This window comes from Panthera leo, chromosome D4, assembly GCF_018350215.1.
Source record: "Panthera leo isolate Ple1 chromosome D4, P.leo_Ple1_pat1.1, whole genome shotgun sequence".
Classification (NCBI taxonomy): domain Eukaryota; kingdom Metazoa; phylum Chordata; class Mammalia; order Carnivora; family Felidae; genus Panthera; species Panthera leo.
Genome location: NC_056691.1, coordinates 28,183,713 through 28,207,320, shown reverse-complemented (window position 1 = coordinate 28,207,320; position 23,608 = coordinate 28,183,713). Strand labels below are relative to the sequence as shown.

Genomic DNA, 23,608 nt, shown 5'->3' with positions numbered 1-23,608 from the left:
TGTAACAGGTACCCTGATGACTTGTCCAGAAGCTATGGAAACACAAAGAAAAAATCCATTTGCTGACTTTTCATAGGGGACTGGGGAGAAGAGCAGGATTCCACCAGACATTCAAAGAGGTGGAATGGAAAGAAAGAGCATTCCAGGAGGAAGGCATGGCTTGACCAAGGCACTGAGGCACAGGAGAGCTCCTCGCAGCAACATCAGGTCTTCAGAGTAGCGCGCTGATGGACTGCACTGTTTGTGGCATTGTGGCAGGGATGAGAGACGAGCCTGGAAATGCCATTTAGGGCCAGCAATAAAGAATGGCAGAAAACAAAGATAATGATGAGAGTGATGGTGCTCCTTCAGAATGGGATAAGAGAACAATGAGCCCAGGGATAACACTGTGAAGGATTAAGTAGCCTGACAGTCATGGACAATTAATCAGAAACCACTTGCTATGACTTTACACCATGCTAAATTAAACATTTCCTGCCTGTATCACATAGAGGTTGGGAGGACTTGGACTGTTAGAGTGACATCACAAGTGCTCACTGTGGCCATCTCTTCTACTTCCTGTTAAATATCTAGAAACAATGTATTTCTTCTGTTAATGGATTATTCTGGTGCTACCCAGAGGATGTGAAATATTTGGAAACTATAATGAATATGATATTAAATTTAAAAGTGTGAAATTTTAAAGGACTCATAGGCTCTATAATTTGGAGTACAGAACCAGATAACTACCCACAATAAATGTTTTACTGAAGTAATAATTTTTTAAGACATTTTCCCCAAAGCATAAACATAGTGTAAATCCTTGAAAGCAAGCACCATAGTAGAGATTTATTTTTTATGAAATGACTGGGGCATATAGCTTAGTAGAAATGAGGTCCCTCACACAGAGAAACAGGCTTTACAAACAGAAAAGTCAAATACAGAAGTAAAACCAGCTTTTGCCCTGAGGCAAAGTCAGTTCCCACATCTCCCCCTCTTCTGCTCCTTCCCAGCAGGTGCACACGTCTTAGCTTCTCTGGGGGATCTTCTAACACTTTACTTTAGAAATACAGACTAAGAATCTGGAGGAAATTTTTATTGTTTTACAAATAAATGTGAAATCAGTAACTAATTGTTCCCTTGCTGTTTTAAAGATTAAAAAATGCTATTTAAATCCTGTGTCAGCTGAGCATTTTTAGAATAATTTACAGAAGAAGAGAGTAAGGCCCCAATAGGAGGTCAGGCTTCCCAGGAGCTCACCCTGAGTTCAGACCACTCTGTCCGCTGAGAGCTGCCCTGTGGCTTCCGGTGAACCCAGGTTGCAGGCACTAGTGACCTGGAGAGGCTGGAGGTCAGGCTTTCCTTTCCCAGTTGCTTTTCCAAGGGAGGCTTACTGTCGCTGCTTATTTCCATCACATCAACAAACACAGATATAGTAGTCATACTTAGGACCCTATAGGCTTACTTAACCACTATACATTATGGTTCATTTTGCTAATCTGGTGACCTGGCTCACAGGAAGTAAAGAAATCAGTAGGGATTGCCTAGGTCCTCAAATTCTCAGATAAATATTTTCTGAATGAAGCAGGACCTTTGGAAGGATTTTCTGTGACCTCACAAGGAAGTAGTATTAAATTAGCCCTACTCTATGCTCATGCCTGACATGTATTATTTCCTTTAGTCTTCACAAGAATCCTCTGAGGAAAATCTATTGCCCCATGTGTTCACTGAGGAAACTGAGGCTGAGGGTGTTACAGAGCCTGCGGGCCCCACACCTGGAGAGCTGTAGAATGGCCATACTCGCCCGGCCCTGACTCTGAGTCCCTGTATGGAATCCCTTTGCAAACTGCTGTCCTGGAGCAGAGAGGTGCTGGACACAACACATGAGTAAGATCACTGGGGTGTCTCAAGAATGTAGGTCTGGGGAAGGAGGTCCTGAACCGCTAGCTCACTGTCTAGCCATATGGAATCAAAACCAGTTGTCAGAGGGCAAATTCATAAATACTGATAAATACTTTATTGCTTGAAATAAATGTCTTTCTGAAACTTTTTAAATTAAAGCTGAAGAAAAGCATGTTGGACACTGAGGAACACAATATTCCATAACGCAGAGAGTGGGGAGGAAAATGCTATTTCTACATGCTGCCTTTACTCCTTTTATTAAACCAAATTTTTCTGGAAATAACTCTTTTATGTTGGTTTTGAGAAAGGCTTGAGAGGGAAGAAGAATCTCTACCTGGGGGAGGCAGGACAGGAGCATTACAAAATGCCACGCCTTCTTGGGACACCCCTCCCTTCTGCCCCTTTCCCTGAAAGGACTTGAGCCTTGCCCAGCGCATACCCTGTTTGGGGGACTGCCTGACCTCTCCAGATTCTTCCATAACCCAGGGGCATCCCATCCTGACACAGTGATAACACCTCCCACTGTGGGCTCTGCATCCTCCACCTGAGCGACGTTTGTTCAGAATAAACAGGAACCACTAGACTAGATTATCCTGTTCTCATCCCTCCAGGAGATTTTCACCAAAAACACTAGGACTAAAGGACAGGCAGGGTGATGCTGAAAAGCCAGTTGGGGTTTTCCGGGTGAATTCTTTTCATGAACCATCCACTAACGTATAAATTCATGGTAATTAGTTGATGTGGGCCCTCAGGGAGGCACCGGATCCCTCCACAGGGCTGTCCCTGGTCTTCCAGCTCACCTCCCCTGGAGCCACTGAAGCAAGCACAAATTCCCCTGGGATAATTAGGGACCCAGGCATCACATGCCCCAGCAGCCCAGAGCTCCAGGGCACAGAGGCCCCGCCCACAGGATGGATCAGCCAATTGCAGGGCACGCAGGTGGTGGGGGCAGGGCTGGTAGGGCCAATCTTAGACCTTAAATGGGCAGCCTCCCAACCATTGCCAGGCCTCCTGGACATCCCCTGACCTGAAGCTGTGACTGAGCTGCACAACTACACCTGCCACAGGTGAGATCCCCAGAACTAGCATGAAGGGTGGGCCACCTCTGAAAACACTGCGGACAGCTGCCTTGGGGTTCGGGGGTTTGGGGCTCCAGGAGGCACTCTTCCAGGACCTGACCCCTCCAGACATGGCAGCTTGCCCCCCCCCCCCCCCCACCACCACCACCACACCAGGACTCAGGGCTCCTCACTCCCTGCACTGCCATTTACATGCTTTGGAACCAGTAGGCAGGTCACAGGGCAGGGAGTGGGAGCACTGCATGTCCCACAACCTCAGCCTTCCTCCACAGCCCATGTAAACGCTCAGGAGGATAAATTCATTCTTTCTGCTCTTAGTGACTCTAACATCTCAGAAGGAACGATGGCTTTTTAGACGGTTTGGTCTAATCAGAAACTCATGTGTTTTCCTTTCCTAGGTTTTGAAACATGCACCCTTCCTTCTTCCTGGCTGCCCTTTGCCTGGGAATAGTGTCAGCTGCTCCACAAGTCAAACAGAGCTTAGATGAACAATGGTCCCAGTGGAAGGCAACACACGGGAAACTTTATAGCATGTTTGGTAACATTTAAGCTGTCCAGAGGGACCCCTGAAGAGAACATTCCATGCTGGTGTGAGTTCATAGCAGGGAGTGGCTTCTTGAGGCTGCTCTTACCAAGGCAGTAAACAGGGTACTGTGACTGCCCACAGTGTGGGCATACATGTGGTTGCCGGAGAATAACTCCCAGAAGCATCAGGCATTCCTGGCTGTGGTTTCTCCTCCTCTCTTTGAGCACATCCACTAGGTGCACATCTGGTGGTTTTAAATAGAAATAAAGATGATAAGTTATATGTTTGTCTCCAGGATGAAGAAGGACAGAGGAGAGCAGTGTGGGAGAGGAATATGCAAATGATTGAACAGCACAATCAGGAACACAGCCAAGGGAAACACAGTTTCATGATGGCAATGAATGGTTTTGGCGACATGGTGAGTGTGGCACAGATTGCTGAACATTTCAGGCTTCCTCTAAGTGCTTTTTTTTTTTTTTTTCAATATACGAAATTTATTGTCAAATTGGTTTCCGTACAACACCCAGTGCTCATCCCAAAAGGTGCCCTCCTCAATACCCATCACCCACCCTCCCCTCCCTCCCACCCCCCATCAACCCTCAGTTTGTTCTCAGTTTTTAACAGTCTCTTATGCTTTGGCTCTCTCCCACTCTAACCTCTTTTTTTTTTTTCCTTCCCCTCCCCCATGGGTTTCTGTTAAGTTTCTCAGGATCCACATAAGAGTGAAACCATATGGTATCTGTCTTTCTCTGTATGGCTTATTTCACTTAGCATCACACTCTCCAGTTCCATCCACGTTGCTACAAAAGGCCATATTTCATTCTTTCTCATTGCCACGTAGTATTCCATTGTGTATATAAACCACAATTTCTTTATCCATTCATCAGTTGATGGACATTTAGGCTCTTTCCATAATTTGGCTATTGTTGAGAGTGCTGCTATAAACATTGGGGTACAAGTGCCCCTATGCATCAGTACTCCTGTATCCCTTGGGTAAATTCCTAGCAGTGCTATTGCTGGGTCATAGGGTAGGTCTATTTTTAATTTTCTGAGGAACCTCCACACTGCTTTCCAGCGCGGCTGCACCAATTTGCATTCCCACCAACAGTGCAAGAGGGTTCCCATTTCTCCACATCCTCTCCAGCATCTATAGTCTCCTGATTTGTTCATTTTGGCCACTCTGACTGGCATGAGGTGATATCTGAGTGTGGTTTTGATTTGTATTTCCCTGATGAGGAGCAATCTTCAGCATCTTTTCATGTGCCTGTTGGCCATCCGGATGTCTTCTTTAGAGAAGTGTCTATTCATGTTTTCTGCCCATTTCTTCACTGGGTTATTTGTTTTTCGGGTGTGGAGTTTGGTGAGCTCTTTATAGATTTTGGATACTAGCCCTTTGTCCGATATGTCATTTGGAAATATCTCTTCCCATTCCATTGGTTGCCTTTTAGTTTTGTTGGTTGTTTCCTTTGCTGCGCAGAAGCTTTTTATCTTCATAAGGTCCCAGTAATTCATTTTTGCTTTTAATTCCCTTGCTTTTGGGGATGTATCGAGTAAGAGATTGCTACGGCTGAGGTCAGAGAGGTATTTTCCTGCTTTTTCCTCTAGGGTTTTGATGGTTTCCTGTCTCACATTCAGGTCCTTTATCCATTTTGAGTTTATTTTTGTGAATGGTGTAAGAAAGTGGTCTAGTTTCAACCTTCTGCATGTTGCTGTCCAGCTCTCCCAGCACCATTTGTTAAAGAGACTGTCTTTTTTCCATTGGATGTTCTTTTCTGCTTTGTCAAAGATGAGTTGGCCATACGTTTGTGGGTCTAGTTCTGGGGTTTCTATTCTATTCCATTGGTCTATGTGTCTGTTTTTGTGCCAATACCATGCTGTCTTGATGATGACAGCTTTGTAGTAAAGGCTAAAGTCTGGGATTGTGATGCCTCCTGCTTTGGTCTTCTTCTTCAAAATTACTTTGGCTATTGGGGGCCTTTTGTGGTTCCATATGAATTTTAGGATTGCTTGTTCTAGTTTCGAGAAGAATGCTGGTGCAATTTTGACTGGGATTGCATTGAATGTGTAGATAGCTTTGGGTAGTATTGACATTTTGACAATATTTATTCTTCCAATCCATGAGCAGGGAATGTCTTTCCATTTCTTTATATCTTCTTCAATTACCTTCATAAGCTTTCTATAGTTTTCAGCATACAGATCTTTTACATCTTTGGTTGGATTTATTCCTAGGTATTTTATGCTTCTTGGTGCAATTGTGAATGGGATCAGTTTCTTCATTTGTCTTTCTGTTGCTTCATTGTTAGTGTATAAGAATGCAACTGATTTCTGTACATTGATTTTGTATCCTGCAACTTTGCTGAATTCAGGTATCAGTTCTAGCAGACTTTTGGTGGAGTCTATCAGATTTTCCATGTATAATATCATGTCATCTGCAAAAAGCGAAAGCTTGACTTTATCTTTGCCAATTTTGATGCCTTTGATTTCCTTTTGTTGTCTGATTGCTGATGCTAGAACTTCCAACACTATGTTAAACAACAGCAGTGAGAGTGGGCATCCCTGTCGTGTTCCTGATCTCAGGGAAAAAGCTCTCAGTTTTTCCCCATTGAGGATGATGTTAGCTGTGGGCTTTTCATAAATGGCTTTTATGATGTGTAAGTATGTTCCTTCTATCCCGACTTTCTCAAGGGTTTTTATTAAGAAAGGATGCTGGATTTTGTCAAAGGCCTTTTCTGCATCGATTGACAGGATCATATGGTTCTTCTCTTTTTTTTTTTTATTAATGTGATGTATCACGTTGATTGATTTGTGAATGTTGAACCAGCCCTGCATCCCAGGAATGAATCCCACTTGATCATGGTGAATCATTCTTTTTATATGCTGTTGAATTCGATTTGCTAGTATCTTATTGAAAATTTTTGCATCCATATTCATCAGGGATATTGGCCTGTAGTTCTCTTTTTTTACTGGGTCTCTGGTTTAGGAATCAAAGTAATACTGGCTTCATAGAATGAGTCTGGAAGTTTTCCTTCCCTTTATATTTCTTGGAATAGCTTGAGAAGGATAGGTATTATCTCTGCCTTAAACGTCTGGTAGAACTCCCCTGGGAAGCCATCTGGTCCTGGACTCTTATTTGTTGGGAGATTTTTGATAACCGATTCAATTTCTTCGCTGGTTATGGGTCTGTTCAAGCTTTCTATTTCCTCCTGATTGAGTTTTGGAAGCGTGTGGGTGTTTAGGAATTTGTCCATTTCTTCCAGGTTGTCCAATTTGTTGGCATATAATTTTTCATAGTATTCCCTGATAATTGTTTGTATCTCTGAGGGATTGGTTGTAATCATTCCATTTTCATTCATGATTTTATCTATTTGGGTCATCTCCCTTTTCTTTTTGAGAAGCCTGGCTAGAGGTTTGTCAATTTTGTTTATTTTTTCAAAAAACCAACTCTTGGTTTCATTGATCTGCTCTACCGTTTTTTTAGATTCTATATTGTTTATTTCTGCTCTGATCTTTATGATTTCTCTTCTTCTGCTGGGTTTAGGCTGCCTTTGCTGTTCTGCTTCTATTTCCTTTAGGTGTGCTGTTAGATTTTGTATTGGGGATTTTTCTTGTTTCTTGAGATAGGCCTGGATTGCAATGTATTTTCCTCTCAGGACTGCCTTCGCTGCATCCCAAAGCGTCTGGATTGTTGTATTTTCATTTTCGTTTGTTTCCATATATTTTTTAATTTCTTCTCTAATTGCCTGGTTGACCCACTCATTCTTTAGTAGGGTGTTCTTTAACCTCCATGCTTTTGGAGGTTTTCCAGACTTTTTCCTGTGGTTGATTTCAAGCTTCATAGCATTGTGGTCTGAAAGTATGCATGGTATAATTTCAATTCTTGTAAACTTATGAAGGGCTGTTTTGTGACCCAGTATATGGTCTATCTTGGAGAATGTTCCATGTGCACTTGAGAAGAAAGTATATTCTGTTGCTTTGGGATGCAGAGTTCTAAATATATCTGTCAAGTCCATCTGATCCAATGTATCATTCAGGGCCCTTGTTTCTTTATTGACCGTGTGTCTAGATGATCTATCCATTTCTGTAAGTGGAGTGTTAAAGTCCCCTGCAATGACCACATTCTTATCAATAAAGTTGCTTATGTTTATGAGTAATTGTTTTATATATTTGGGGGCTCCGGTATTCGGCGCATAGACATTTATAATTGTTAGCTCTTCCTGATGGATAGACCCTGTAATTATTATATAATGCCCTTCTTCATCTCTTGTTACAGCCTTTAATTTAAAGTCTAGTTTGTCTGATATAAGTATGGCTACTCCAGCTTTCTTTTGGCTTCCAGTAGCATGATAGATAGTTCTCCATCCCCTCACTCTCAAACTAAAGGTGTCCTCAGATCTAAAATGAATGTCTTGTAGACAGCAAATAGAGGGGTCTTGTTTTTTTATCCATATTGATACCCTATGTCTTTTGGTTGGCGCATTTAATCCATTTACGTTCAGTGTTATTATAGAAAGATATGGGTTTAGAGTCATTGTGATGTCTGTATGTTTTATGCTTGTAGTGATGTCTCTGGTACTTTGTCTCACAGGATCCCCCTTAGGATCTCTTGTAGGGCTGGTTTCGTGGTGACAAATTCCTTCAGTTTTTGTTTGTTTGGGAAGACCTTTATCTCTCCTTCTATTCTAAATGACAGACTTGCTGGATAAAGGATTCTCGGCTGCATATTTTTTCTGTTTAGCACACTGAAGATCTCGTGCCAATCCTTTCTGGCCTGCCAAGTTTCAAAAGAGAGATCAATCATGAGTCTTATAGGTCTCCCTTTATATGTGAGGGCATGTTTATCCCTTGCTGCTTTCAGAATTTTCTCTTTATCCTTGTATTTTGCCAGTTTCACTATGATATGTCGTGCAGAAGATCAATTCAAGTTACGTCTGAAGGGAGTTCTCTGTATCTCTTAGATTTGAATGCCTTTTTCCTTCCCCAGTTCAGGGAAGTTCTCAGCTATTATTTCTTCAAGTACCCCTTCAGCACCTTTCCCTCTCTCTTCCTCCTTGGGATACCAATTATACGTATATTATTTCTTTTTAGTGTATCACTTAGTTCTCTAATTTTCCCCTCATACTCCTGGATTTTTTTATCTCTCTTTTTCTCAGCTTCCTCTTTTTCCATAACTTTATCTTCTAGTTCACCTATTCTCTCCTCTGCCTCTTCAGTTGGAGCCGTCGTCGTTTCCATTTTGTTTTGCATTTCATTTAAAGCGTTTTTCAGCTCCTCGTGACTGTTCCTTAGTCCCTTGATCTCTGTAGCAAGAGATTCTCTGCTGTCCTGTATACTGTTTTCAAGCCCAGCGATTAATTTTATGACTATTATTCTAAATTCACTTTCTGTTATATTATTTAAATCCTTTTTGATCAGTTCATTAGCTGTTGTTATTTCCTGGAGATTCTTCTGAGGGGAATTCTTCCGTTTTGTCATTTTGGATAGTCCCTGGAGTGGTGAGGACCCGCAGGGTACTTCCCCTGTGCTGTGGTGTATAACTGGAGTTGGTGGGCGGGGCCGCAGTCCTACCTGATGTCTGCCCCCAGCCCACCGCTGGGGCCACAGTCAGACTGGTGTGTGCCTTCTCTTCCCCTCTCCTAGGGGCGGGATTCACTGTGGGGTGGTGTGGCCCGTCTGGGCTACTTGCACACTGCCAGACTTGTGGTGCTGGGGATCTGGCGTATTAGCTGGGGTGGGTAGGCAAGGTGCATGGGGGCAGGAGGGGCAGGCTTAGCTCGCTTCTCCTTAGGTGATCCACTTCAGGAGGGGCCCTGTGGCAGCGGGAGGGAGTCAGATCCCATGCTGGAGGTTTGGCTCCGCAGAAGCACAGAGTTGGGTGTTTGCACGGAGCGAGCAAGTTCCCTGGAAGGAACTGGTTCCCTTTGGGATTTTGGCTGGGGGATGGGCGAGGGAGATGGCGCTGGCAAGCGCCTTTGTTCCCCACCAAACTGAGCTCTGTCGTACGGGGGCTCAGCAGCTCTCCCTCCCTTTGTCCTCCAGCCTTCCCGCTTTCTGAGCAGAGCTGTTAACTTATGACCTCCCAGACGCTAAGTCGCGCTTGCTGTCAGAACACACTCTGTCCGGCCCCTCCGCTTTTGCCAGCCAGACTCGGGGGCTCTGCTTGGCCGGCGAGCCGCCCCTCCGCCCTGGCTCCCTCCCGCCAGTCCGTGGAGCTTGCACCGCCTCGCCACCCTTCCTACCCTCTTCCATGGGCCTCTCGTCTGCGCTTGGCTCCGGAGACTCCGTTCTGCTAATCCTCTGGTGGTTTTCTGTGTTATTTAGGCAGGTGTAGGTGGAATCTAAGTGATCAGCAGGACACGCGGTGAGTCCAGCGTCCTCCTATGTCGCCATCTTCCAACCCCTCTAAGTGCTTTTCCAAATCATCTCATGCTTGCCAACACTCTGTTTCCTTTTCCTTGAAGACCAGTGAATAATTCAAGCAGGTGTTGAATGACCTTAAAATCCAGAAACACAAAAAGGGAAAGCACTCCAAGCACCTCTCTTTGCTGAGATCCTTTCATCTGTAGACTGGAGAGAGAAAGGCTATGTAACTCCTGTGAAAGATCAGGTGGGACAATACTCAGCAGTTCCCTCTCAAGAGTAAAGCCAAAAGGAATCAGTGTCATTGCTATGGAAATTGAAGCACAATATGCAGTTTGCTATGGAAATTGAAGCACAATATGCAGTTTGTTATGTTTTAGAAGAGTTTTCAGACCTATGGGCTGTTGTTAAAGTCTTGCAATTAATTTTGTAGGCTAAGCGCGTTTGCATTTTGTTTTCAGGGTGACTGTCATTCTTGTTGGGCTTTTAGTGCAACTGGTGCCCTTGAAGGACAGATGTTCCGGAAAACTGGAAAACTTATTTCACTGAGTGAGCACAACCTGGTAGACTGCTCTTGGTCTCAAGGCAATGGCAGCTGCCGTGGTGGCCTAATGGTTAAAGCCTTCCAGTATGTTAAGGACAATGGGGGACTGGACTCAGAGGAATCCTATCCATATCATGCACGGGTAAGTGGAGTTCCTTATCTTTTATCAAAGTTGAGCATATTCAGTAGAAACGGATCCTGTATTTAGAATTCTTGTATGTGATTATAGACTCTATACCTGCAAATGGTCAGAACTGACATTAAAATGTATTACCCTACTAGCACAGCTTTCTGATTACCTCATTACCATATAGCTGTTCCTACAACTATGTTACACGGTGACACGAACAGCATCTTATATACAGTACAGGTCTCCAGAGTGAAAACTTTATGAACGAGTAGACCCAAAGAGTGTCTCATTGGATAGACACTGCTAATTTTTCAACTTCAAAACAATCAAACCCATTTTATTTATTTTTTATTTTTTCAATATATGAAGTTTATTGTCAAATTGGTCAAACCCATTTTATGTCCTGAGATGCTTTATAACAAACTTGACTTGGAAATCATTCAGTTGCAAACAGTCTTGCACTCCTGTTCCCCTGGAGGTGGATGGTAGTGATCAAGTCTCTCCCCCTTTACCTTTGAAAGAACGAGTCCTGCAAATACAAGCCTGAGAGTTCTGTTGCCAACGTGACTTCCTTCTGGAGTGTCATAAACAAGGAGGATGGCCTAATGACCACAGTGGCAACTGTGGGGCCTGTCTCTGTTGCTGTAGATGCAAGCCTGAATTCCTTCCAGTTCTATAAAAAAGGTCAGCATGTGTCTACGTAGAAAAGTAGGCAGGACAAATGGGGAACCACCATCATATAAGGCAAGATTGATCTATAAGGTATGGATTTCATGTAGTTGTTCCTTCAGCACATGTGATTTTGTGCCTGTTGTTCAACATATTGACATGACTTGACCCAACTTCCTCTCTTTCAAGCACTTCATAAATATATTTAAGTGGCTACATAATTTGATTGGTATAGCTTAACTTACTTTAGTTTTTCCCAAATGTTAAGCCTGGAAGATTTCTAACGAGTTTTACTAATGAAATGGACGCTGGAAAGAAGCCCTTGGCTGAAGTGGTTTTGTGTTTTTCTGCTGCTTCCCAATGCTGACATGGTAGAATAGAATGACAAAGTTTCAGCGAGTGTTCTTCTATCCCTCTTGACTGTTCTTCACAAAAGAGATTGTGATGATGTGTATTTCTGCTGGTATTGCATGAGGGCCTAAATCCCTAGCCTTGCTAAGCAAAAAGAACTGATTTCTAAGTCTTATTGGATTTATATCCCACCTGAATTTTGAGATGCCTCCTTTACTGCGGTGACTCGGTTATTGTTAGATGTTATCATGTCGCTTTGATGTCCCACCTTGGAACTGAATTTACTTTTCCAGGCATTTATTATGATCCAAAGTGCAGCAATAAATGCCTGAATCACGGTGTTCTGGTGGTTGGCTATGGCTTTGAAGGAGAAGAATCGGAGAACAAAAAATATTGGATTGTCAAGAACAGGTATAAAAAGCCAAAAGTATTTATCTTTGGATTTGAAAAGGAAATCCTTTTGGCATCGGTGTTTGGATACAGATCGTCAAACCCTTGAGCCCACTTCTGAGACCCCAGAAGTGTTTGCCCCACTTAGCGGGAACAGAGACATATTCATTTGATGACATCAAGCTACTCTTTCAAGCTTGCAAGGGTCCTGCTATAGTTTGAATATCACTGCATCTGAAACACTTCTGACCCCAAGAAATTCCTTTTCCTGTCTCTCATTTTGTGGTTTTGTGAAAGTTTTGGGGATAGATTTCTCTGCTGGGTTAGAACTCAACCATGAGTGAGGATGGCCTCTCTTGATTCTTCCTGAATCTGTCCTGGCCTCTGGGGCACTGCTGAGTGTCAGGTGTCATTGTCCATAAAGAGAAATGTATTTATTCCTCTGTAATAAATGAAAAACCCCATCTTCTTTCAGCTGGGGTGCAAATTGGGGCAAACACGGCTACATACTCATAGCCAAAGACCAGGACAACCACTGTGGAATCGCCACCATGGCCAGCTTTCCTGCCGTGTGAGATGATGGTGTAAAGAAGACCTTAATTGGCAATAAATTATCGAGAAAATGGGTTTTATTTTCAAGGTGACCACACCCTACTGTATGGGATGAAGCACTTGAATGATTGAATTCTCAAGTTGTGATTTGATTGTGTGACATTTTACACTGGGAATGTTACCACTCACTCATTACTGCTGTAAACACCTTTGTATCAGTGACTTGTCTAGTAACTTTAGAATTTTCATTTTTAAAAAAAAGTATGAAGGTTTACTTTTTAAAAATAAAACAACTGCAGGGGCACCTGGATGGCTCAGTTGGTTGAGTGAGCAGCTCATGATTTCGATCCAGATCATGATCTCATGGTTCAGGGTATTGAGCCCCTTGTCAGGCTCCATGAGCTGACAGCATGGGATTTTAATTTCTTTAGAGAAACCCACAAACATGCACTAATTACCATTAATGTTTTCCTCCACCATAAAATGTTGTAACAAAAAGGAAGGACTTGAATATCGTATGATTTGTAACTAAGTTTTGGTGATGATTGAAATACGTATGCTGCTTAGAATGGAAGTTTCCTCTCTTCTGACCCCTTTCCTTCTAAAAAGAACCCAGTGTTTAATCGCATATCCATTTAACCAAATTTAACTTTATAATTCCTGAATCATTTTGTTCCTTTGCAATTTATTTTGATAGAAATTATGAAGATCTATGAAATATGGGAAACACTGGTAATAACTTTATGGTACCTACAGACCTAGGGAGGAATCAAAATTTGTTTTCTGCTTTATTTATTACATGCCTATGGGATTCTTTTAAAAATAAGGTTTTTTAAAGTTTATTTCTTTCTTTATTCTGAGAGAGGGAAAACACAAGCAGGGGAAGGGCAGAGAGAGAGGGAAGGAAAGAATCCCGAGAAGGCTTCAGGCTCTCAGCACAGAGCCTGACATGGGGATCTACCTCACAACACTGAGATCATGATCCGAGCAGAAATCAGGGTACAGTCACTCAACTGACTAGGCCCCCCAGGTGCTCCTAAAAATAATTTTATGAGAAATGCAGTTTGGGCTTTTTAAATTTTTTTTAAAAAACATTTATTTATTTTTGAGACAGAGAGAGACAGAGCATGAATGGGGGAAGGTCAGAGAGAGGGAGACACAGAATCTGAAACAGGCTCCAGGCTCTGAGCTGTCAGCACAGAGCCCTACGCGGGGCTCAAACTCACGTACCGGGAGATCATGACCTGAGCCGAAGTCGGCCGCTTAACCAACTGAGCCACCCAGGCGCCCCTAAATTTAAAAAAAAATTTTTTTTTTACATGTATTTATTTTTGAGACAGAGACAGAGCATGAACAGGGGAGGGGCAGAGAGAGAGGGAGACACAGAATCGGAAGCAGGCTCCAGGCTCCGAGCCATCAGCCCAGAGCCCGAAGCGGGGCTCGAACTCATGGACCGTGAGATCGTGACCTGAGCTGAAGTCGGACGCTCAACCGACTGAGCCACCCAGGCGCCCCGCCCCTAAATTTTTAAGTAAATATAAATGGCTTTGTAAATTACAGAAGCTTCTAATACCTGCTGAATCGTTCACACATCAGCCAGGTCTTCCCACTTTCCCTCCCATCAACACCTGAACAAGTTCTCAGAGTCTTGGGCTGAACTCCCAGGATGGTGTGGAGAGTACTCTGAGAGAGCCTGTCATGGTGAAGCAAGATGACTTTTACAAGGAGTCCTTTCTAGAGGATGTTCAGAGACCGACTAATGGCAGACTGCATGTTCCAACAGACCCAGCCTTGTCTTCATCCTACACACCCTTCTGCTCAGTGGCCTTGCCTCTTTCCATCACAAGGTGGGGTCTCAGCCCTTCCCCAGGTCCCTGGGCCATCTGGTGACAGGCAACAAATACAATACAGCAGCAAGTCTCACTGGGGATGAAGGCCAGGTGATAGAATATCAGCCAGGTCTTCAAGACCTGGAGCTTTTCAGGGATATCCTGGCACACCTGTTCTTGGGATGTTGCTTAAAGGTCTTTGTTTACTTAGAGTCCTTTCAGGAGTAAACTTTGGATCATGGAGGCCTCATTGTCCATACCCTTTCCAGAAACATCTCTTGTGTCCATGGTAGAGACTTATTCTAAGCCTGGAAAGTTGTCACTGAGTCCTTTCGTAAAGAGGCTTCTTGGGGGGCGCCTGGGTGGCTCAGTTGGTTAAGCGGCCGACTTCGGCTCAGGTCATGATCTCGCAGTCCGTGAGTTCGAGCCCCACATCAGGCTCTGTGCTGACAGCTCAAAGCCTGGAGCCTGTTTCAGATTCTGTGTCTCCCTCTCTCTGACACTCCCCTGTTCATGCTCTGTCTCTCTCTGTCTCAAAAATAAATAAACGTTAAAAAAAAAAAAAGAGGCTTCTTGGATTGAGTCACTATTAAAACAAATATACTAATGGTGATCCTACTCACCAGGAGCAGATTGCAATTCATTCAAACTAGAAAATTTTCTATATTTAGAACATTTCTTAGAGAGTTCTCCCTTCTAGCAGCTGCCTTCTTGGTATTTAGGAGGGGATCAAAATGAAAAGAAAACACAAGCCAGTATAAGGCTAGTGTTAGGGAGTCTCTTAATAAAAGAACAAAAATCAGAATAAGAATCAAAAACCAAATCTGACATCAATCCCCCTTCTTATATCTCCTTCATCCCCACGCCTCTGTCCCTGACCCTCCAGGAGATCTTTTGGATCTCTGGGCTCCTGGTCTAGAAACTTTCCCTTCAAAACCGAGCCCCAGCTCTTCAGCCAGTTCCCTTAAATACAAAAACTCCAACTCTCCCAGAAAAATCCTGAACGCCCAGCTCCTTATTTTAACTATTGTTTCTTTACAAGATTTATAGAGAGTACCTCAGCCTGGCCTCCTGGCCTGGGAAATAGAGTTTGTTCCTGTAAGTGCTGAGTGTTGAGAAGTACATCTAGCAGGAGCGGCCAGGAAGGGCAGTAAAGCTCATGCTGCGGTCTGTACAATTGCTCAGAGTCTCCAGGGCTTCGTGATCAAGTTCTGCCAGTTCCAGGCATTCCTGAGCAATGTCCTTGAGGAGGGTTTCCTGGACCCCTGTCACAAAGAATTCATGTCCCCTGGACAGTGACAGGCCTTCTCAATTATGAAGTCCCTTTACCTCTACTCTCAGAAGATCCTACCGAAATTACAGAGAAATTTTAAAAATTAATACATTTTTACAACCCAACTCACAGACACCTTCACTGACTGCTAAAGGGAGTCCTTCCAGCCCATTAGTATATGGCTGTTACCAGGCAGGCCAAACAGCCCCCCTCACAGGGGACACAGAGGGCCACAGCGTCTCTCTGGCCCTCCTGGGAATGACCAGGAGAAGGCACAACTGTTCAAGGGTTAATAGGAGCAATGGAAAAGGCCTGTTCCCCCAAAATGAGTTGGTCTACGGTTGAAATATACACTCAGGTGTAGAGGAACACCCAAAAGCGTTTGTTAAGCATTTTATACAAACTTTAAAAAGCATACTGTATTCAATCCGGTAGCCCCAGAACATAGAATTCTTCTAATTTCTGCTTGTGTGGGAAATTTCCTCCCTGATATTACAAAAATAGGGACACCTGGATGGCTCAGTCGGTTAAGTGTCTAACTTTGTCTCATGTCATGATCTCACCTTCTGTGGGTTTGAGCCCCCCGTTGGGCTCTGTGCTGACAGCTCAGAGTCTGGAGCCTGCGTCAGATTCTGTGTGTGTCTCTCTCTCCCTAGCTTGCTCTCTCTTTCCCTCTCTCAAAAATAAATGAATAAACATTAAAAAAAAAAAACGTTAAAAATAACCCCGACAAGTACACAATAGTGTGGTAGGTTGGACAGGGCAACCGCTAAACAAAATAATGGGGGCAGCCACCTGGATCTTTGAATAGCTCACAAGAAAGCCAACAAAAAGAAAAGAACTAAAAACAACAATTATTGCCTTACAACTTGAATCTTTGGAAAGGCGAATATGTGATGGAGAAGACTCCAAGCCCACTCCAATGGGACCCTATTTGTCTCCACACAACTGCAGATACTGCAAATAAACCAGGACAATGGAGGAGAAATTGTCCTGCACTTAAGAAAAAGGGGAGTCTCAGAAACAATTTCCCCTAACCCTTTAACCCTGAAAAATTCATTTTTCTCCTGAGAGCCAATTCCCCCTTTAGTTTTTTTAATGTTTATTTATTTATTTTTGAGAGAAAGAGAGAGCATAAGTAGGGCAGGGGCAGAGAGAGAGGGAGAGAGAGAATACCAAGCAGGCTCCATTCTGTCAGCGTAGAGCCAGAACTGGGGCTAGAAAACATGAACAGTGAGATCATGACTTGAGCTGAAATAAAGAGTTGGCAACTTAACCACTGAGCCACCCAGGCGCCCCAACAATTTCGCCTTTAGTGACAGGTCAGCCAGTACTCAGTCACCCCCAGGACCTACCAGAAAACTCCAAACAGAGGCTCAGGCTAGATTTCTTGATTGATGTTGGTGTGACTTTCTCTCCCATCTGCTCAGAGGATTGATCTCTACCTGTCACCTCTGACTCTGTTCAGGCTCTCGGAGTCTCGGGGCGACCCATTTTACTGCCTGAGTCCCAGCCCTGGCCAGCCCAGCCCAGCTCAGTATCTTCAGGCCCTGTTCACATTCCCAGGCCTTGCTGCTTCCCAGATGTTCACTGGCAAACTTTCTTGGTAAACATTTATCTACATTTAATGCCAACATAAGTTGCAATAAGAAAAGACATTTTTGTTTCCTCACCTTCAGGTCAAGCTCCAAGTGTCCTGCTGTCTTTACTGCAGGTTCATCCTGAGATAAATTCCTCTGAAGAGGATGGATGTTTAAAAGATGCCCGAGTCAGTCTTTGGGCTACACACACGGTTGAAGTTGAGTTGTTAGGAAGTGGGAGCCTGGGTGCATTTCTTGGGAGAGGGACCCACCTTCGCCCTCGTGGCCCAGCACCCTCCCTCTAGAGACTCGGAGCAAGTGATACCCTTGTAACTGAGTCTCTCTTGAACCACAGCATCCTTGTCTTTACCACCCGACCCTGTATCTCCCCAATCTTGCCCATAAAGAAAGAAGGCAAATGTGACTCAGAGGGAAACCAAATCCATCAGTTTGCACAGGATTTAGAAGCCATAATCTCTTTCATAATTTCTCGGCATCCTGTGCCCTGCAATCCAGCTGATAATTTTCATCATTCCTGCTGATGCAACCTGGTTTACAGAAATGACCTGTGAACAGCTTCCTTTTCAATTCCTCTGCACCCTGACTCCTGGTTTCTTGTGCCTTCACAGTTAAAAGGAGACCATTCACCTGGCCTTGCATACCCCAAGGATATTTGGTGTATGCAATATTTTCCCAAGTCCTTAAAGTCCAGCTAGACACTTAACTTCTACCCAAGGCTCCCTGCTGGTACCCTTTACTCTATAAACAAAGCAAGCTGGGAGCTTTTATGGACTCCCTCATTCTCTTAGGGGCATTAGCTGAACAAGGCAGACAGCTTATACAACTCTACATCTAGACTCCAAGAGATGTAAACAACGGTTTTCTATTTAGGATGACGTGACCTGTTTAGGACATGCCTCAGGGCATTCAAAATCTCACTCCAAATATTCTTGAATCAATTATGTCCATCCCTCTCCCCAAAATGAATACACAGTTACATAAATCTTAAGGGGCAGCTGGCTACTGCCTCCAAAGGGTCCCTAGTTTGCAATGTTTGATAAACCTTTGTATGCTCTTCTCTCAGATATCAATGGACTTTAGAGGCATTAACCTCCTTTGAAACCTTAAAACTGGCTCTGTCCACACCCCACCTCTTAGCTTACCTAACTTTGACAAGCCCTTTCATTTATACTAATGAAAGGCATGGTGTTGCTGCATGCTTTCTGGGACAGCCTTTTGCCAATCAGATACAGCCAGGAGCACATTTCTCATGCCCATCAGATGCTGTGGCATCAGGTATGTCCCCATGCTTTCCTGCGGTGGCCACAGCTGCCGCCTGATGGACAAAGCCAGCACTCTGACATTAAGCTCCCCTATTCACCTGTGTGTCCCCACGTGGTGCCTGCTGTCTTACAAGTTCATAAATCATAGCACCTCTCTACAACATGACAGACCCGTTACAAACAAGCGCTTTCAACTAACCCTCTGTCATCTTATTTCCGTTGCTAAAAGGCTTATAATTGCTGACATATTACAACTATTCACCCTCCTTCTAAAACCATCATTGTTCACTGTTCAGCACATACTAAGACAGCTGATGTTGCATCTTTAGAAAATGATAGGGTTGGCAGAGCTGTAAGTATGCACCCCAAACAGGCCCCCTTGTTCTTTCTCCACCCAGCTGTGAACCCTGCCTTTATCCCTGACTGACAGTATTTATTACCCGGCAAATGCCCCACAGTCTACAAAGGACAGTCAGATACAAAAAGGTGTCAAACAACTATCAGATGGATTATACAGTGGGCCAAATGGACTTCCTAGAGCACCCTTTCTTTTGACCCTGTGGCTTACACTTACCACCCACCAAATTGGACACAAAGATAATGAAGGACCAAAAAGACAGTTGGATTTGCCCAGGCATCCACAACATTCCTGACCACATGATTTCCCAGTGAATGATTTGTAAACCCCGGGAAATCTCTGGAAGAAATCAGCACACCCCAGGAAGGCTTCCTAGGCCCACCTGCCCTCTATGGTTGTATAGACAGATTTGATAGATTTGCCCCAAGCCCTGTGCTATTCTCACTGTTTGGTCACTGTCTGCATGCTCAGCAGATGGGCTGATGCTCTCTGACTAGATGTGGCACTGCCACAGCAGGCAATAAAGAAACTAACACCTCCATTTCTCCTTATGGAGAAATGCCATTCCTTATGGTTTGAATCAGACAAGAAATTCTTTTTACAGAAGGTATAATCCACCTGCTTGCAAAATCTCTGGGATACACATTAAAATTTCATACCATATATTATCTTCAATTACCAGGGCAAATGGAACATTAAAATCTAGACATAAGATGGATTGTAAGATAATCAAGAAATTAACCATGAAAGACCAAACACTTTGCTCCTGAGCCTTATTAGGATCCAGAATACTCCAAACACGGGACACGGACTGACCCCTTTTGAAATAGTGTTTGGTTGTCAAAGCCTATTGGCATCTCTAAATCTTCCATCCGTGGCTGGACAATGTGATGCTATGACTACTCGAGATGAGGACTCTCTAGTACACCTGAAGCACCTTGCCAACAGAGAAAAGAGGCATGGCCTCCACCAACTGGTGAGGCTGGCCACAGCTGTCCACCAGAAGACCAGGTGGACCTCAAGATCTTTGGAAGAAGACGTGTGCAGTCACCTCACTGGGAAGGACCTTATGAAGTGCTGCTCAACAGCTATACCACCATCTGAACAGAACAAAAACCCTCCTGAATTCTTGGAAGCCATGTCAAAATCAATTTTATTTCAGAATGAGTTTTAATATCAGAAGTACACTGATGCAACATTAGAACTTAGGATTTCTCTGTTAAAGAGGAAAAAACATTTTCTTAAGAGTGTTAGTTTGGGGCACCTGGGTGGCTCAGTTAAGCATATGACTTTGGCTCAGGTCACGATCTCATAGTTCGTGGGTTTGGGCCCCACGTCGGGTTCTGTGCTGACAGCTTAGAGCCTGGAGCCTGCCTCACATTCTGTGTCTCCCTCTCTGCCCCTCCCCTGCTCATGCTCGGTGTGTCTCTCCCTCTCTCTCAAAAATAAATAAACATTAAAAAAATGTTTTAAAAAGAGTCTCAGTTTGCTTATTACAAAAAATTATAAACAAAGTTTTTTCTTCTCTTTAATGGCCAATGGCCTAAAAATACAAATTTTCTATGCTTTATCTTTATCAGATTATTCAAGAAAACTGAGTCTTAATATTAAAAGAGCTAAAGTTTGTTCACTATTGTATAACCTGCAGCATTTGCCTTTAAAATCTTTTATTCTTGACCCTCCTCTCTCCAGGCGTCATCATGAGAGTGACATCTTCTTTACACTCTGCATGGCAATCATTGATATGCATCCGCATGATGCCCAAGGAAGACAAGGTGACCCAGAAGTCCAAGTACTTCCTTAAGATCATCCATCTTTTGGACGATCATCTTTCATTGTGGGAGCAGACAACGTGGGTTCCAGGAAGACGCAGTAGGCCCGCATGTGTTTGCATGGGAACGCTGTGCTGCTGCTGTGGCATGATCCCCATGATGTATGAGATCATCTGAGGGCATCTGGAGAACAACCAGCTCTGGAGAAACCATTGCCTCATATCTGGGTGAATGTGGGCTTTGTGCTCACCAAGGAGGACCTCACTGAGATCAGGGACATGCTTCTGGCTAAGGTGCCAGCTGCCGCCCGTGGTGGTGCCATAGCCCCATGTGAAGTCACTAGCCCAGAACACTTGTCTGGGGCCGAAGAAGACCTTCTTCTCCCAGGCTTTAGGCATCACCACTAAAATGTCCAGGGGCACCACTGAAATACTGAGTGATGTGCAGCTGATTAAGACTGGAGACAAAGCAGGGGCCAGCGAGGCCACACAGCTGAATGTGCTGAGAAACTCCCCCTTCTCCTTTGGGATGATCACCAGCAGGTGTTTGACAATCGCAGCATCTACAACCGTGAAGTGCTTGACATCATAGAGGAAACTACATTCTCACTTCCTGGAGGGCGTCTGCAGTGTTGCCAGTGTCTGTCTGCCGATAGGTCACCTGATTGTTGCCTCACTGCCCCATCCTATCATCAATGGACACAAGCAGGTTCCAGCTTTGTCTACATGGACTGGTTACCGCTTCCTACTTGCTGAAGCCATCACCACCACTGCTGTACCTGCTGCTGCCCTCAGCCCTGGGCAAAGTTGAAGCAAAGAAAGAGTCAGATGAGTTGCATGAGGATATGGGACTTGTCTCTTGATTAATTACCAAAAACCAACCAATTCAGCCCATTTTATTTGTGGAACAAGGGAATAAAGGCTCACTTCTCTTCAAAAAGGAATCTTTTATTGTCACTTGGGTTGAATAGTTAAATATTGTTGCATAATGATCTGTGATCCTATTTAATCAAATGTTCAAATATTTTGATTTTTTGTAACACACACTTTCCAAAATCAAATTCTAAAATGAAGTATTTTGACCACAATGCAATTAAAGTATTCCAGAGGATCCATGGAACGTTTTCAAGAGATTTGGTCTTTTTATAAAAGCAAGATACTACACAAATTAGGCTTATTTCTTATGTTAAAGTACATAGGAAGCAATGTCAAATAACGGATACTAACACCCCTAGATTATATTTATGTAGAAATATGTTAGGAAAATAAGTGTTTTAGAAATTGTATGCAACTCCTAGAAATCTGATATGTCCTGAGATGTTACTGTCGTGTGTCACAGAAACCACCAATTTCCTTGTCAACAGCCTTGTCATGATCTCTCATCAGATCTTTAACCTTGGACATTTTAAGTCTTTTATCATTTATAGACAGTTAGACTTTTACTCAGATGCTTTTATGAAAGCTTCTGCAAATGTGTTTCACCTGCAATGAGACCAATGGAAGGAACTCTTGCGTACAGATTTCTGATAACCTCAAGATCATGAAGTTGACCTGGGTAAGAATTTCCAGAATGAATGGAAGATCTGGATTCAAGCAGAAGAAGAATTAATAACATGAGACTGGATGAACAGAGGATGATTATCATTTTTATATATATTTTTGAAGCATTTCTGATCTTTAAATGTTTTTGTCCAGTATTAAAAAAACTGTTTTAAGCTATAACTTGAAAAAAGCAGCCATTTGATAAAACATGCCTTTGTGAACAGACTGGGACACTTATCTTTTTCTCCCTACCTGATCTGTCCAGAATTCAAAAACTTTCAGTAAGTATTCTCATATGTTCTTGACAATATGTTAATTTGCATAAGTTGAATAAGGATCTGCTCTCCTTGTAACGGGACACATTTGGAAACTCTGGTTACATCACCGAGGCTTTGACAGAAATGTCATATTCAAGCAGGGACTTGCACAGACACAGATATGACCAGACTGCTTGAAGGAACTCAGGCAGACTTTATGGAGCCAATAAAGCCCATTGGAAAAACAGCCTGATACTTATATCTGAGTCTTTAAGCAAAGCAGGCAGTTTGCATACATTGTGACAAAGAGACAACAAATTCATGATGAATTAACAGGATGAAGAAAACAGATGTTTGGGACTGTTAATTAGTAAAAAATCCTAAGAAACTTTTTCTCATAAGCTATGATTTACAGCAGTTTCATCATCAGGCCAAGTTAAAAAAAAAAAAAAAAGCAACTATTACACTTTACAAACAAATTGGTCTTAATTTGGCTGTCCTTGGTAAAAATGAGGGTGATTATAGAAAGAAACATTATGTTTCAATTACACACCATTGTGGATTTTACAGTCTAATAGAGTTCACTATGAACTGGACGAGATCCTAATTTCTTCTAGTTTCCTCTGAAGCCTGGCCACAAGTCTCCAAACTAATATTTTCCACTTTTTTTCTATCCTTTTGACTTGGAATCACTGGATAGCCAAAACTCCCATTTTCCTGAAGCCCTGCAAATTGAATATGAACAACTTGATGTAACCTTCTGAGAAATCACCGCAATAGCTCATATGTAAACAATCTTCATGCCTGTTCCTCTATGAGCCTCTCAGAAAGTCTGTCAGCCTGCCACTGCCTACCTACCCCTCCTGCCTAAAGATGCTTTAAGCCCAGCATCTAGAGATTCTTTCAACTGGCTATCCTTGGAACTCAGAAACTGGTTTATAACTGGATCCTTTTATTAATAAACATTATCTTTCTTGTACTGCCATAGAATTTCTTCTTATTTATTACCTGATTGTTTGAAGCAGAGGCCTCCCTCTAGGAAGATACCTGCATTGCCTCTTCCTGAAATGAATTTGACTGAACTGACTCATTATCAGAACAAAGAGACTGGATTAAGGAGATAAAACTATCAGCTCAACTTTGAATCTGTGAATCTTCCAAGAAAGTTACAGAGGAAGGAACCACCTAAAAATGTGGACCAAAAATCTGGGCTTTCTTGGCTGAGTGACAGAACCA

The 23,608-nt window shown here is 43.2% G+C and overlaps 1 protein-coding gene and 1 pseudogene across 1 annotated transcript; both read left to right on the top strand.

Moving 5' to 3' along the window:
- The first annotated feature begins 3,368 nt into the window (after positions 1–3,368).
- LOC122205359 (procathepsin L-like) lies at positions 3,369–12,502 on the top strand. Its single transcript, XM_042913690.1, is given in 9 exon segments — positions 3,369–3,493; position 3,608; positions 3,782–3,904; positions 9,945–10,005; positions 10,008–10,090; positions 10,305–10,529; positions 11,039–11,201; positions 11,831–11,948; positions 12,403–12,502. Coding segments are annotated over 9 exon segments (999 nt in total).
- A 7,801-nt stretch (positions 12,503–20,303) lies between these two features.
- Positions 20,304–23,113, top strand: LOC122205358 (annotated as a pseudogene).
- The last annotated feature ends 495 nt before the right edge of the window (positions 23,114–23,608 follow it).